At 38.7% G+C, this 16,980-nt stretch overlaps 1 protein-coding gene across 2 annotated transcripts; it reads right to left on the bottom strand.

Moving 5' to 3' along the window:
• Positions 1–613: 613 nt before the first annotated feature.
• ARHGAP11A (Rho GTPase activating protein 11A) lies at positions 614–13,212 on the bottom strand. Of its 2 annotated transcripts, XM_050335337.1 has the most exons (12): positions 13,081–13,212; positions 10,569–10,639; positions 10,150–10,246; positions 9,413–9,663; positions 8,790–8,950; positions 8,536–8,682; positions 7,187–7,261; positions 6,379–6,546; positions 5,076–5,211; positions 4,633–4,741; positions 3,677–3,824; positions 614–3,266 (listed from the first exon to the last, which is right to left on the bottom strand). In XM_050335337.1, the coding sequence occupies exons 1-12, from the start codon at positions 13,210–13,212 to the stop codon at positions 1,681–1,683; spliced, it is 3,081 nt and encodes a 1,026-aa protein (XP_050191294.1). In that variant the 3' UTR covers positions 614–1,680. The 2 variants fall into 2 exon arrangements, with proteins under 2 accessions (XP_050191294.1, XP_050191295.1); XM_050335338.1 differs by lacking the exon at positions 7,187–7,261.
• Between the last annotated feature and the right edge of the window lie 3,768 nt (positions 13,213–16,980).

Genomic DNA, 16,980 nt, shown 5'->3' with positions numbered 1-16,980 from the left:
AGAAGATACAAAATGTGGTGCTCTGGTGCCTGCATTTAATCAATTGAAGGATCTACCAGCACCAGCTAAAGGCAGAGGGTAAGAGCATGTTGCCAAGAGCAGGAGCTTCCTCTTTGGATGGTGGTGAACTGTTACATCAACTTCTTTATTTCATGAAACTGGAGCTTCAGTTTATGAAAGTGAAGCTTCATATTTAACCACAACACCAAGCAATCCTGTTAAGATATTCTCAAGGCTGTTTCCATAGTGCTAGATCTTAACAGTAATGTAGCAAACAGAGTGAGAGAGGAAATTTCGAACAGATCAAACAGCTGAACCCATTCAGCTTGCAAGTTGGTAGACACAGGGGGAAGAGAGGCAGGGAACAGAAAGAACTATTCCACTCATTAACATACTGTTTAAGGTCAGAAGACTATTGCTGATAAACTGTGTTGCACCACGCCTTTTGCTAGTTGTGAGAATCACCAACCTGTATGTAAGACGAACAAAAAAGACAGCCAGAACAGATTTGCTTCTGACTTCAGCTTTCTCAGAGTTACTAATTTTGGTGTCTACAGTCTGCATATAACAACATAATCTAACCTTTTAAGTCGTTATAGAAGAACAAGTTCAGAAAAGGGGAAAAAAACAATGGTTTTATTAAAACCAAAATATCCAGTGCTTCAGTTCTAACATTTTGCCAATAAACAATTTGCATATATAAAAAGCTACTGAATAGTTTCAAGTGTTTACTCTTAAATAATTTTACAACTGATGGCAGACAAACAGTTTTCATTCTAAAAAATACAAACATTTGCTTGTGCAAATCAACTTTTAACACACTATGGCTTCTTACATTCGTCTCTTGCAACACTTTCAGCATCTAAAACTGGCTTCTGCACCATCTAGTTAACACTATTGCTCTAAAAATAAGTTAAAACTCCCTCTCACATTAAGACAAAACATTTTACTGCTTACAACTGAAAATACTTGGTACCTATTGCAGAGCACATCACTGGATGAAGTTTTTAAGACTTTTTGCTTTTTAAATAAACTTCACATTTGTTTTCCACATGTTCTATTAATTCTCCAGCGTGTGCAAGCATGAGTTTTTATTCTGACATTCACCTACACAACAAGGAAAATATGTTCCCAATTTACTCCAACAGAAATTAAACAATTGTCTCAAAAGGCATAGAGCTCATATAAGATACAACTTAGTAGTACTGAGTAGTGCTACAATACACTTGAAACTAAAAACTAAATAACTTTAACTACCACGACTCAGCATCAAGATATTTTCTTTTACATGTCTGTTAGTTTTGTTTTAAATATTTGAGAGGTGTGGGTCTTTTTTAAACTTGGTACCTAATCTAAATACTGCAAAAACTGTTTTGGGAGATGCAGCATGTTTTTAGAAGCTTAGATAATCAAATTTGAGATATAACACAAATATTTGTAGAAACAGGTTATTCTTGTTTTAGAAGTTAAATTCTTTTAGTTGAACTGACTAGCATTTACAGACGTTTCAGTAAATTAAGAAAACCTCAAAACAAATTAATATTTGTACATCTCCATGACTCATACAGTTAAAATAAATCAAAAATTACAAATAATTAGAGCTAAAAAAAAAATTAAAATTCAGGTTTTTCAAAAGGTTAACCAAGTTACAATGAACCCACTTAGTCACGATATTTGGTCTTATAAGTCTACTGGCTTTGCAGTTGGTAGCAATTTCACTGTGGATATTGGATTCTTTGGAGAACCCCTATAACGAACTCTTTCTTTTCCTGGAGCACTTCTTGTGATTGTAGATTTGTCTGGGGCAACACCCTGAATATTTATATTTGCATTAACTTTCAAACCAGATTTAACCGTTTCATGATTGGTTAGATCTTCTAGAACAGACTTTGATGGATGAATAGTCACTTTTTGATCATGGATTCCAGCAGATCTGACAGAAACATCAGGCTTGCCTGATGGATTAGACAGCCTGCAACATGATTTGGATGTTAAGTTTAGCTGCTTATGACATACAGAAATTTGGTCACACATACTTTCACTCCTGCATGGCAAAACCATGGAATTCTTTGAGGGCTTTTCTGTGCAGGAGAATAGTGCAGAATCACAGCTCAAAGATTTAACAAGTGGTGAACCAACACTGCTTGATTTAAGTGGCTGAGAGCTTACAGATCGTCTGTTAGCCTCCAACAAAGAATTCATTCTTCTTACAGACTGTCTAACTGGAGTACGTTGAAACTTCAGAGGTGGTTTAGTTTCGCTTGCAGAACTTGGATCATTTAATGAAAGCTTGTTGAACCACTGTATGTGGTCAGAAACCTTTCCACGGTCAGAAACAGTTGAAGTTTTAGTTAAAGTTTTATCAGAATTTTCAGCTTTCAAGTATTGGTTGCCTACGTCATTTTGCAATTTAGGCAACTGTGAAGTAGGAAGCTGTCCTGCCGAAGAAAGTTTAGCAGTACCTTCTTCTAAATTACAGCATTTTACCACACAGTTTTCAGCTTTTTGTGAGTGTATTAATTCTATTTCCTCTTTCCTTCCAAAGAAATCTGATTTGTTTAAGTCATCTTTTGTTGAACTGTTTTGAACAGTCAACTTGTCTTCCCTGTCTGGTACTTGAGGCACAGGAAATTCTGTTACTTTTTTTGTATCTAGTTTTGGGACCTGAAGTTCAATCTCAAGAGATGTTTTGAAGTTTCTTTTCTCCAAAACTTTAATTTCAGGGGGTTTTGACTGCTGTTTATCAGCAGCAGAAGATTGATTAAATTGGTGCAACAGCTCTCTGGATTTTACATTTCCTAGATTTTCAGAAACTTCTTCAGCTAACAATTCTTTCCCTGGATTGAGCCCTGTGGGACACAGAATTTTATTTAATGTTTCACTTGGCACATTCATGAGGGAAGATTTATCACCTATCAAATTATGACGAATACTTCCAGATGCAGAGAAGGCTTGCTTAACTTTCAGTAATGTTTCTGCAGTTGAATTACTTTCCTCTTCAGAAAGCACAAGTTCCAAGCTGTTGTCTTGTTTGCTTACAGTTGTGGATTTGAATTCATCTGGAACAACTGGTGGCTTTCCAGATAACGAAACAGATTCTGAAGAGCCAGCTCTCATTTCAGGGTGTCCTGGTAGAATCTGCTCACTCTTGCTGATCACCTGAGAATCCATAACAGCAGGACTATTCCATGACATTCGGTGAACTACCTTATTGTCACATTTTGGAGTTAGCAAGTTTTCTTCTGACTTGCTTACATTTCTTGAACCTTAAAATAAATAAATATCAGTGTTTAAGAACAGTATCTTGTGATTTTAACAATAATTATAGGCAAAATTATTACTAAAAAACTAATTGTACAAGCAGCACTGAATTTAAAGACACTGTTACTTCCTCAAATTTCAGAAATGCGAAAAAAGGTTGCAATATTAAGAACTGAAATCATGCTTCTCATCTTGCTTAACTAACAAAACAGAACTACTAAAACACACAAGAAACACAATAAGTCTATCCTAAACCAGTTCTTTTTCCCCAGAAGCCACTAACACTCAAGTAACTTTATCTAGAAGTACACTTTTAATTCAACTGCTTTTATACTTTTATCCATAAAGTTACTTTTGCTTTACAAAAAAAAAGGTAAAAGTTTTCCCCATCTAATATACTCAGTAAGATAATTACCTTTCTTAGGGAATTTTTCACTGGTATATGGGCTGAAGAGTCCATCTCCTTTTACACATTCCGTTCTGCTTTCCAAACCTTGCTGACTTGCAAGACGCCTTCCAATATTTTCAGATCTATTGCCAACTGTACATCCTGATACAATATTCTTGAATAAACACAAAGTGTTAGTTGCTTTTATATAAACTTGTAATCTCATTTACAGATGAACCTCCGGGAAAAGGCTATGCAAGTCAGCCATAGCAGCCTTTTCTTGGCCATATTTTATCTTCCCTTGATTCTCTGTAGACCTAGGTAGGGAACAGCCTACCTGCAGTAAGGTAGACTTAATCACACCCTGAACAGTGATTCTGTGCATAGGCTTTGCAAGGTCAAAAGCTCAGGAGCTGTGAGACCTACTGATCACAAGTGTGATGGCACTGATCCCAGTTGGCAGGCAAGCTCTCATCCAGCCACTTGTTCGCTTTCCCCATTCCCCAACAGGATGAGGCGGGTAATTGGAAAGGTAAAAAGGGAAAGACACACACATATCACAGACAAAAGCAAACAAACAAAAAACCCCAAACCCACATCATACAAAGGCCATCACTTACAGTAGGTAGATCAATTCTCAACAAGCTCCTGAGCAGTGGCTACTTTTCAAAAACTACCCCCATCCCAGTTTTACTAGTGAGCTTGACATTACATGACACAGAATCATTCCTCGGTCAGTTCAGGTCATCTGCCCCTCTCTCAGCCTCTTGCCCCATCCCAGCCAAACAGAGTACAAGCTGATCAGTTCCTGCTATGAAAGTAAACCTCAGGCTTCTTGCACTTGACAGCTAGCAGGTCCAGTTAATGCTGTGATCCCCTCCATTACAAAATAAGTCCTTCTTGCTACTGGAAATCAGGGCCCAAGAGTTTGGATTAAAACCTGCACACTAACAAGAAGACTGGGTTAGAAGCAGAATACTTACCGTTTCTCTATTGCTTTTCCCCAAACCAAATTTCAAGCGCAATGACCTACGAACCATTTCTTTTCGGCTTATCTTAGGAGAAAAACAACCTGTCTTTCCTGATTCAGCCCTGGGAGGAGAGGGGAAGAAGTGACACATAAAAAAACTTCAGGAGGGCAGTGAAAATATCCTCTCATTTATGGTTATTTCCTCTAGTTTTACTTATTTTATTGCCTTCTTGCCAACCTTTTTTTACTAGGCACAGCAAGCTACTATACCAGTTCTTATTTTGTTTTGAGCTCCATTTTACCACATTGGAAGATCTGGTCATTTTAAGATTACTATACAAGTTGCTACCAAAAAAAGATAATTTTAGAGACAGGTTGAGACTTTACATATCATGAGTCAAGAGGTGTAGACTCATCTTTCCAATTTTTTATGTTCTGAGAGTTAAGGCAAATTACCTGTATAATTTTTTGTTTGCAAGTCTTTTGCTTCTTCTGTTGCCTGTACTAGACAGATGATTTTCACCCATGGTTGAAGGAGATAGTGAGGTTTGTGATGACTCAAGAGACACACAGGGACTGGCTTCAAAATGAACTACAGGAACAAAATTATATTTATATGATATAAAATAGTCACATTTTTTCAGGTAAAGACTTAACAGTTAACACAATAAAGAATAGGTTTTTAAACAGCGCAAGATTTGTTTGCTTATTTTGTGGAGTGCTGGCTTGAAATTACTTTGACTTCCACTTTAATACTAAACGAAGCTGTTCCTTGTAGCATTCATAAAAGTGGTTGGAATGCAATTAACTGCATGCTACTGATATCACTACTTCAAGGAAGTTTCCACGCTGTTATCATCAGATCAGTTCCTCAAATTAAGAGCTTAATAAGAAAAATTAGGCTCAGTCTCAATATTATTTGCAGTATTTATTTATTTTTTTTACATACCTAGCCAGAAGAGTTAAACTTTACAAAATGTCATTGTTTTGATCTGCTTATGCACAAAACCAAGAATTTCAGAGAACATGAAATGATTTAATAAGCAAAAGCAGGAAGTTTTATATCACTCATTTGAGGGGGGAGGAATAATCTTCAGGCAAAACAAACAGCCAATCTAGAAATTTTTTTTAGTCTAACTTGAGTTGGCAGGACATTAAAGAACCAAATAAAAAAAAAAACCAGGATCTGCAGAAGAGCCTGAGAGTTGAAAGCGCTCTAGTAGAATAAAGTGATACTAAAGCACTATCAAACAAAAGTAAAAAGTATTTTTTAGAGTTTTGAAATTATTTAGCATCTAGAGAGAACAAAAAGTGATTGGATACAAGGAAGAACCTTTATAATAGCACCACTTATATTTCACACAGAGCTAAGATCAGCTATTTAAGCATTTAGGAGATAGAAGGCAACAACTTTCAAGAGATTGGGATTATAGGTAGTCTTCATGGATTTGTGTGTTAAAACAGAAACAGGAGTATAAATAACCTCAATCATAGAAAGGCATGGAAAAAGTAAAAGGACATCAGGACTGCAAGTCAGAGATAATGGAAAACTTATGCTTTTGCTCAATCCATGTGACATGACACTACTAACGTACATGAACATACATTACATACCAAGATAGGGAAGTTGTGCAAGAAACACTAAAGTGACACTAGAGAGCATCAGTGACTGCCTAACAAGATCAGAAGACTCTACACTTAAATTAAAAAGCCACAAACAACCACTCACAGCCAAGAGGAAAAAGTGAAGGCACCATACCTGATGCTGGTGTTGAGCTGCTGTTAAAAATGCTAGTTGGTAAGAACTCAAAGGCAAAACTATGCTTAAAAGACCGTCTCTTCTTGCTGGACAAGCCCTGAGAGCAATCAGTTGGAAGTTTACGCTTGGTACTTGGAGTAAGGACCACTGGAGTCGCTGATGAAAGGACTGAAATAAAGAAAATCAAAGTTGTAATAACAGTTTAAAAGTTTGAGAGTTTACTAAAATAAATAACTGTTCTGGGTTTTTTAACTCCGAAATAAAATTGTTGTAAAAGCTTAGCCGAAGTGCATGCATTTGAACAGGCAAACAATCAGTATGGCTTAGGGGTAAGTTTTTTATTTTGTTGGGTTTTTTTGCAAGTTTAGAGTACCAGAAAGGAAAATCCAAACCCACACATCAATTAACAATATAGGTATTAGGAGGAAGTAAAAGTATAGTCATATTCCATTAGTTTAGGAGACAGAGTAAGTGTGAAAAAATTTCAGTCCAGGCAAATTCATTCCCAAGATGATAAATTGCTGCACTACTGCACTGAAGCCTTAGTGTGCATTAGCTAAAAAGCGCAAGTTTGGTTGTGTAATCCCAGAAGTAAACCACACAGCCCACTGCTGCAGTGACTGTAGCTGCTCCAAGAATTACAGTAAATGCAGTATCCTCAATAAATATGTATCTATATTCACAGTTTTAAATAATTTAAATTCAAATTAAGTTCTAATTCTTCAGTTAAAAAAATTTGTGGAATATAGTTAACAAATACTGAAGATACTGCATGGGCTTTATTTAGTACAAATGCACCAATACCTACCGCTTTTGTCTTGTTGAGGTGTAGTGGAGGGTGTTCTGTTAGATTTAAATTTATTCAATGCTCCACTAACAATATCTGAAATGCAAGACACACCGAGCAATCAAATTTAAATGTGAAGCTTGTCTTGCTCTATTTTCAACTCAACTTTAACCTGCATTCTTTTCAGGGAGAAATAAAGCAAATCAGTTTCAATAGCTGTTTCAGGTACCAAAACCTATAATGCTATTGCAACCTACAATTGTATTTCCATGTGTTCACAGGAAAGCTTAGCAAACTACAAGCTTTGGTACTTTTACAGTATCTGGAAACTTAAAATGTAGCAATGCTAGGTTGTACTACATCTGAAAAAAGAGCAGCACCTGCCTACTATTGGAACGTGTTCCACAGAACTACCAAATTCTAACTGATTTTCCTCAAAATGTTAACATTCGTGTCTATTACTTTGCAACTCTGGATGGTCTCCCTTCTTCAGTGTTAAAGTGTTTTACACAACAAAACATGCCCTGGTTAAACATATACAATCATACACCCTTAATTTCAATTGCTGTGAGGTTTAACACTCAGCTACACAAGCCAAATACATACCTATATTTTTATAGCAATACATAAAAGATCACTGTTATAGTGGATTTGAATCAAGTCAAGTAAATGTATTCCACAGTATTTCCTCTGAGAGTGCAGAACAGAGGATATACCATTTGATTGTCCACATTTTGCAAAAAAACCCCACCCAACCCTATTGAAAACTGTAAAAATCCCAAACCCAAGGAAAACGAAAACAAACAAAAAACCCCAAACAAACAAAAAACAAACCAAAAAACCACACCAAACTCCCAGATCCATGATACCAGAGCACACAGTATGCAATAATATCAAAGTTACACTTCAAAACACAAATTAGTTGCTCTAATTAAAAACAGGTCTGCCATTTGTATCCTTACTTTCTCAAGACTTGACTTATCAAGGTATGTGTTAAAGTATCATTTCAAAACCAGCAAAAAAACCCCAAACCTAACCAAAACAGAACAAAAAAAAAAAAATCAACTTTTACTGTTTTGCAACAGGATCTGCAGCTGACTCAACAAAAGGCTGGAATATTAATTTGGCTTCACAAATCCATACAAACCAAAATCTATTTTTTGGTAGACAACAGACACACTAGAATAAACTCAGAGTAAGCATAAAATAAAGTAACACGATTACTGAAGTCTTATTTAGATTTTGCAAATCAAGTCCAACAAGTTTCAGAGATGTCTATTTTGCTTTTGGACACAGTAAGCGCTTAGGGTCAGGATACTTGAAGTTTCAATTCTATTTTTGGTTTTGAAACTTTCACAAAACATACCTACCTCCAACACTTCGGTGCCTCCTCCTCTTACATTCACTGGGAGATTCATTTTCACTGTCTTCCTGGCCCCACAGTGAGGGAGTAGATTGAAAGACATCAACGCCCAACATTGCAGGAATCTTTTCCAAGATAAATTCTGGTACTTGCCCTGGATTAGTTAAGAAATATATTTTTTAATTATTCTTAAAAGATGAAAAGAAAAGCTGCATACAGGTTAGTAAAATAAGACATTTTGATAAACATTTATCAACCTACCGATTTCTGCTGCATGGTCAATAAGTGTTTCCACAACAGCAGCTTGCAAGCGAATTTTTTTTTCCATATTAGCTGACATCTTTTCATTTTCATTTGAGTGCAAGAGGTTGGGAGCAAAAATCACTGCCAGATTACTGCTATCCATTCTGTTTTCATTGGATCTTAACAAGAAAAGGTTTTTTATACAAGTTATCAGGACATCAGCAGTGAAAAGACCAAATAAGACAAATGCAGTTGAAAAAAAAAAATGGAATAATTCACTCAAGTGCTTACATAACAAGACAAGATTAATGTGTAGATTTATGCACACCAGGCCAGGTAATTGCACAACTATGTCACTGAATCAGGAGGATAGAGGTTATAGACCTCCTTCAGTTTTGGGGAATGCAAAATATCAGTTAGATTATGGCAATTTTGCTTTCCAAAGAAGAATGAGAAATATAGCTTGAACAAAGCCAAGTCTCCAGCTTGGAGATTTATGAAATAAAAGATCATGACTGAATTCTAATGAATGTCTGCAGATAAAGAAGTTCAAACCACTCACAGAAAGTTAGAGCACTTGCCTGGAAAGAGAAGTCGCTAAAGGAATAAGGCCTCTTTACAAGCACTCTCTTTACACTCACCTTAATGACACAGTTCTCAGAAAGTTGAAAAAGTATCTCAAAGTTTCAATTATTCTGTCGGCCATCAAACACGACAGTAACACAGTTGCAGTTTTCCTCTCATTTCCGAGCTGCTGAGCTTTGACAAGGCCTTCCTGCAGGTGAGGCGGAAGGATGGGTTCTGGCAGCTCTCTAAAGAACTGTTTGAGAAGCCCTGCAACATCACATGGCAGCGCAGCTGAGAGGCAGTTCTCACCCTGATCCAGTTTACTCTGAAATTCGTCACAAGAAACATGATTTAAAGTCTTCAACATATCATCAGATTTTTAAGTTTAGGCATTAATCCTCATTAATCCCCAAGTCAGAAAAGACAATCACACCTTCCCCATAGTTTCAGCCTTGTCAGGCTGAACTCTACAGTGAGACACAGGCAACGCTGTCAGAGCACATGTGTGATTTACATGTTTCCCATGTACACACCTTCTAGGAGAACACTGCTAAACAAATATCCTCACAGTATCCAGTGTGCACAACTGTTAATGAGTTTGTTCAGTCACAAGGCCAAAACATTTTAAAAATAAAGGGAAGCCTGTCAGTTTTTGGACTAGGTCTTCTCATTTCTAAAGCACGTAATGTTACCAATCTACTTCCAATATTAAAACTTGAACATGACTGAAAAGAGTCCACAAATTAAAACATGCAGATGATCAAGTGAAATGTAGTTTACTAAGAAAAACAAGAGCAGCTTTACAGAATACCTTCAAAGCCTTTAAACGAACAAGAGATCCAGACTTTCTGAAGAGTCCTTCAGTATGAACATGTTCTTCCAAATATTCACAAGTCTCAACAAGAAAGCTGAGAAAAGAACAGAAACATACTTCGATGCTCAGAATAAAGCTTTTTTCCAGAAAAACTATTTCATAGTTTTGTTATAAAACTTTATACATAGAATAATTTTCCCCAGTGATGAGAAGTATAAAGAAATACAACTGAATGAGAGCTGTGGCTCTGAATTACCCATCTAACTTCTGCATCCCTCCTTCCCCAGCTGAAACTATTCCTTTATCCACCATAAGCTTTAGCAGGCCTGGAAGAACTATTTCATTCCTTCTCCTGGCAAGGGTTCAATATTATAAAGAGAGCAAAGTAGGTGTAAAATTATACATTGTTAATTTACCTTGGAATGTAACCATATTCTGGCACAAGTGATCGAGGCAGCGCATAAAAAGATATTCCAAAGATTTTACCCTAAAATACAAAATTCAATTAATATTACTCAAAAGTTAATATAATTGTCAACTACATTAACAAAAAAGCACACCCTCCACAAGCACAAACATAAAGGTAGTTAAGATAAAACACAAAGTCTTTCAGATAAGATAGTATTGTCTGGAGGTATTGTCTGGAAGAGCACTGTCATCTAGGTATCAAAGACTACGCTGATTCTAGTTACAGGTAACACCCTAGAGATTGTGAAAGAGCACAAAGGTTTTCTGCAGTATGTTTTACACTTTTAATTTTATAAGAAGTCAGTTTTCTTATAGGACTCTCAAATCAGTAAGGATATTAACCAGATTGTTTTGGAATCTCACCTTAGTTTTTCAAATTGACTGAAGCCTATTTTTTTAAAAAATCAACATAAGACAATTGCAATAACTTTTTTTTTTAACTTTTTTCTTCATCTCAGACATTCATGATGGCTGTTTCAGGGAGGATTAAACTCAGGAGAATAATCTAGAAAAATGTTCTGAACTCTCATAGTTAGCATTTTAGCAAGATATTAAAGTATCTGTTACATACTAGAAAATTAGCAATCTATTCAGTCATTACTACTGATGTTCACCTACAGCATTTTTTAAATGTTTATCTGGGGTTGCTGCACAGTTTTGTCAGTTATAAAAGCACACATTTCAACTTTTATTTACTTTTATTTCCTTACCTCACCTCTTTTACTTTTCTATTTACAGAACACGCAAGCCAGTCCCTCTCCCAAGCAGAAGAGGATTGGGATCATGCCCAACTTGTTATTAGAGATGAATGCAACCTCTTGGTCAGTTATACCAGAAACTTGAAGTGCTGACCATGTTAGAAAAATTGTTAATCAGTAACTAACCCATTAGGCCACTTTGGGCCTATCTGTCCTACAGAAAACAAACATAACATGATAAGGAAAGAGAAGCAACACACCTGCCATTGTGTTCCAGGTTGCTACCAAAACTACAAAAAAGAAAATTGACTCAAAGAGATAATATTTTTTTCTGTATTTACACGACTGCATAATGGAGAATTCCAGTGGTTTGTAATTCAACATTTACAAATCCTGATTTGCTCACTTCTCTAGGTTTTGTGTGAAGTACCTGAAGTTGTGATTTAAGTTCTTAGTTAACAGGCAGTAAAGTCAATAAAATTATGTCTGTTCCCTCACAACAGAAATAAAATGCCCACAGCAAAACAAATGCTATTCTGTAGCTTTTCCTGCCTCACTCAGTCGTTATTTAAATTACATTTTCTTCCTTACATACAATTTAAGTATTACAGACAGTAATATAGACATCTTTCATTAAGACATGTATATATTACTCACAGTTCTTATTACTTTCCCTTCAAATGGAAAAAGAAAGAAAAGTCTAGAACCATATGCTTGATATTGACAAGGGGGAAAAAACTAATTCTAACTTAAGTCTTGCTTTCTCCCTTTCCAAACAACCCAACTCCAACTCCAGCATGTGCTTTCACAACTTCTTTGGCTTATGCTGACCAAGGATTACTGCAGCATTGTGTAATACCTTCTCAGCCTTACAGAAACCTCAGTCTGAGGATGTTCAGGTCTGTGCCATATCAGTGGCACAGGGATCTCGTTTAGGACTTGACAGTCCACACCTCATAAATTAGGAGTCTACCAGAAGATCAGTGCTCTGAAGTGGACTTCAGTGCTGCCACCCATATGATACTTTAATTTTAAATAAGAGTCCTGAGGCTGAAAACACACTTTTTTCCCTTTAACAAATTCAAAATAGGTATTTAAGATAACGGGACAGATTTCATTCCTCGGACCATTGGCAAATCAAGGCCAGAGCTGTCGGCACCAAAATACCTAGTTATCTCTTATTCTAGGAAACCATGCAAATAATGCTCTTCAAACAAAAAAATCTACGGTATCAAGTAAAAGACACGGAGCTTTTAGAAACTACACAGTAGGTACGTATTCCAAGAATACAATTACTAAATTTAAATTCCGTAGTGAGAGACAATAATCACAGTAAAACGTAAAAAGCTCTTGCACAGATCAGAGGCAAGCGCGTGTGTTTCAGAGATCCTCAAGTATAGGAACAAAAGAGGAAACATTCCCTCCACCATCTGGCCCGCCTGGCAACACACAAGTGCTGAGCTGCTGGGGGCGGGGGCACCAGCACCACCGAGCCATTGCCTTCCTGGATCACAGCACGGCTGCCTGGCGGCTGCCTGGGAAAAGGGGTAAAACGCGGCTTTCCCCACTGCAAACGAAGGGGTCTCCCCGCGGCGGGAGGCAATGCCCCGCCACGGCCGGGGAGCCGCAGCACTACAGGAACGGGACTAGCGCCAGAACCAGCAGCCTCGCCGGAGACAGGGCCAGCCCCAGAGCCGTGTGAGCTTTGGCTCTGCCCGGCCCGGGCAGCCGGAGCCCCTCCGAGCGCCCCCGCCCCGCTCACCTCCGCCGCCGCCGCCGCTCCCGGATCCTTTGCCGCCGCCAGGCAGCTCCCGCTCTTCACTTTGATCCCGTACGAGGCCCGGAGCTCCTCCACCACAGCCAGCCGCACCAGCCGCCGCCTCTGCTCCGCCATCGCGGCGCCCCCGCCCTCCCTCCCCTCCCTCCCCGCTGTCCCGCCCGGTCCCCTCATCCCCGGCTCGGCCCCTCCGCCATCACCGCCCGGCCGAGCCGCGCGCGCCCCGCCCGCGCCTCCCATTGGGCCGTTTGCCTTCGAAATCAGGACCCGCCCGCCCAACGGCCCGCCGGGGCTGCCCCGCCGCGCCTGCCGCCCGCGCCGACTCTCAGTCTCCCCCAGCCCGAGGCCCCCCGTGCTGCTCTCGGGCGATCGTACTGGCTACCTAAAGGGCAGCGGGGAGTGGGACAGCGGGGTTTGCTGCATCCCCCGTCCCGTGTCTGCATCCCCCGTCCCGTGTCTGCATCCCCCGTCCCGTGTCTGCATCCCCCGTCCCGTGTCTGCATCCCGCGTCCCGTGTCTGCATCCCCCGTCCCGTGTCTGCATCCCCCCTCCCGTGTCTGCATCCGCGTCCGTGTCCCGCGTCCCGTGTCTGCATCCCGTGTCTGCATCCCCCGTCCCGTGTCTGCATTCCCCGTCCCGTGTCTGCATCCCCCGTCCCGTGTCTGCATCCCCCGTCCCGTGTCTGCATCCCCCGTCCCGTGTCTGCATCCCGTGTCTGCATCCCCCGTCCCGTGTCTGCATCCCCCGTCCCGTGTCCGCCGTCCAGCATCCTTCATTCCCCGGCCCCGCCACGTGCCCGCCCCTCGCCTCCAGAGGTGTCGGAGCCAGCGGTGCCGAGTTCGGGGACGGTTCAGTTGGCTGTTAACAGGAAATAAATGTCTCTCTCTGCGAATGTTTCAGTTAAAAACAGTAGCGCATCAAAGTTTTGCAAGCTGGATTCTTTCACCTAACCTGATTGCAGGGGTGTTGTGTATTGGCATATGAGAAAGGTCGAGATTCTTCCCACGTGTTTCAGTCAGAGGCACTGCTTTGCCCTGCATCAGCCTGGGGGTCTGTGCAGGTCCCTCTGAGGGGACTCATCATTTGCTGTTGACAAAACCACAGCCCGCAATTCAAGAGGCAGTTAAACCATTAGCGCCAGCTTTGCTTGGGAGTTTCTAAATTTGGGGTTCCTTGCTTTTTCCATAAAATGGTCTCATACACCTATTCCTGAAGGGTCATTTCGGGTCTTGCACTAGGTTGTTACAGGAAGAGCTTTTTGTCTTTTTTTAATTATTTATTTATTTATTATTTTATTTTAGTCTCTATTCCAAAGGTAACTCTTCGAGTGCCAATAACATTACAATTAATCAAATGCAGTCTTTCTGTGTAGAGTCAGAAAAAAGTGCTGTACTGAAAATAAGCTTTCCAGCTTTTCCCTTATGCATGTTTCGTTACTGAGTCTTACTTCACTGAGAGACGGATATTACCACAAAGTTTAGACACAGAATGATAATAAGGTTGTTACAGTGCTCTGAACACTTATGGACACAAAAACTAGAGAATTAAAAGAGAATACCTAGAATTTTCCAAAAGTCATCAAAATATAAACAGAAATACACCCCACCCCCAACCTACAAAGTTATATGGAATAAAGACCTAGCAGCAAGAATAAATAGCAGATTAGATATGAATTTTCTCATGTAAGCCTCCAGGATTTTGATTATGAATGTCATAATCAAGTCACTGAGCAAAAGTAATATTATTCTAAACGTAGTTTTAGTGCAAAAAAAGTAAGTATCTACTTAAGTATTAACTTACTGTAAGTATTACTATCTGTCCTGGCACTGAAATGACAAGAAAATATGCAATTTCAAAACCTAAAATATCACTGATGAGGAAAAAAATAAAAATTAAGGAATAAAGTAAATAGGTACCACAGAATTTAGTTCAAACAATCTCTATCCTACTTAGTTTTTTGTAGTAATGAATTAATTACACAAGAGGGAGCTGTGATCTGATAAATATATCAAAACTTTTCAAGTCAAGTATTTTCTTTTCAGTATTCATGTAAGAAAAAAACACATTATAATAGCATGTGCTGCATTTTTTTACAAAAAAAAAAGAAGTGGTGGAAGTAATCTTTTTACATTTTGCAGAGGATAATTAAAGGGACAGGATTAGCTATTAACTTTGTTAAAAACGTTTGTCAAATATTTGAATATCTTTAGGTGACTATTTTAACATATTTTTTATTTGCAAGTAGAGACTAGAGAAGGAAAAATTATTTTGAAAATAAGAACTATAATTTTGGAACCAGTTGTAGCATCCCAACTCAAATCTATTACACTCTTTTGAAATTGAGTTAGAAAAAAATAAACAGCTCTTTGTCTTCTTCCCCCCTGCACTCCCCTCACCCCAGATTGTCTCAGAATTGATATGCCAAGTTTCTGGCATTTTAAATTGTTTTAATTTTAATCAGCTCTGGCTGAAATCCTGTCCTGAGTGAAGTAAATTATGTAACTCTTTTTTGTCATCAGGAGGGCCAGGCTTACACTTCTTTTTACTTGTAATACACAAATGTATTTGTACACACACAGACATACATACTTTTTCCATTATTCATATATAGGTATATGTTTATGTTTTGGAACTAAAAAGACCAAAGCATGAGCACCTACGTGCCATTTAGTGTGGCATTTTTTGAATTTTGGAAGCTACAACACAAATGAGGCCTTTGAAAGACAAGTCAAATGTTTACTAATAGTCTCATTTCGATAATCACTCAGAAGAGTTAGTGATCAAACCAACCAGAAAATGAGCCAGATAAGCAAAGCCAAGCTACTCCAACAAGCAGGATAACATGAGGAGTACGAGAAACAGACCTTACTCCGAAGTACCCCTCCCTGAACAAACTCGGAACTTGGTGGGAAGGAGTGCAAGTATCCCTCGTTCTGGCAGTGCAATTGCTTGTTTTGTCTTACTTCTTCAAACAAACAAGCTGAGGGAAGAAAGATCATAAGGGGAGATTATGAAAAATAGAGATCATGAAGGGAGAAAGCCAGACCATGCTATTCAGAAGAAACTGTGAAAAGTAGCTGCACAAGGGATGTTTATGCATTGATGTCCTCAGAGTTTGACTACTTGCAGAGTTTACTCAGAACACCCTTACTCATTCTTGTTTCTTCCTGGCTTTCTATCTTAATGAGGAATTATTTATTCCAACTCCCCATTGTCATCTTTCCATGTTATTCAGCCTGCACTCATGTTAATTATGTTCCTTTTCCATCTCCCACTTCCTCTGCTGCTTTGTCTTGTCTTCAGTAAGGAATTTGAGCATGACTGAAAGTGCTGAGAGGGTATCAGACATATGCAATGTTGTGCCTACTTGCAGTCGTTCTGAATTGTGTCAGAGGCAATACAATCTGGATATTCTGAATACCATCAACATTTAAGGTTGTTATCCTATATATATCCTTATATCCTTATATATATATATCCTGTTATATTAAGGTGCATATCCCTTACTTCTGAGACTAGCATAATGAAAACTATTTACAGATCAAGAAAATTGTAAGAAAGAGGATTTAAAGTGTATTTGAAGTCAGGAAATAAGGTTAGAGAGACAGTCCTCCAAACTGACTTTAAGGATTAATTTCCTCTGAACCATGGTTTGAGGATAGAATAATTCTATTTAACCCAAGTTTCACTTGGGTTATGAATTTGTCTCAACTTACCTGTTTCAGGATGGTAAGTTTCAGGTTTTCAAAGAGACAGTTGCAGAAAACTAGATATAATGATCTTAAAACCTTTGTATCAGTTGTATAAATTGTTAACTCTGTGTCTGTGCTTGCTCCATATACAGATTTCACAGGGACAGATTATCAAAGCTAGCTCATTTGGGTT

Source organism: Myiozetetes cayanensis, unplaced genomic scaffold (assembly GCF_022539395.1).
Source record: "Myiozetetes cayanensis isolate MyiCay16 unplaced genomic scaffold, myiCay2020 scf6-25, whole genome shotgun sequence".
Classification (NCBI taxonomy): domain Eukaryota; kingdom Metazoa; phylum Chordata; class Aves; order Passeriformes; family Tyrannidae; genus Myiozetetes; species Myiozetetes cayanensis.
The sequence above is the reverse complement of the archived record's forward strand: the minus strand, read 5'-3'. Positions and strand labels throughout refer to the sequence as shown.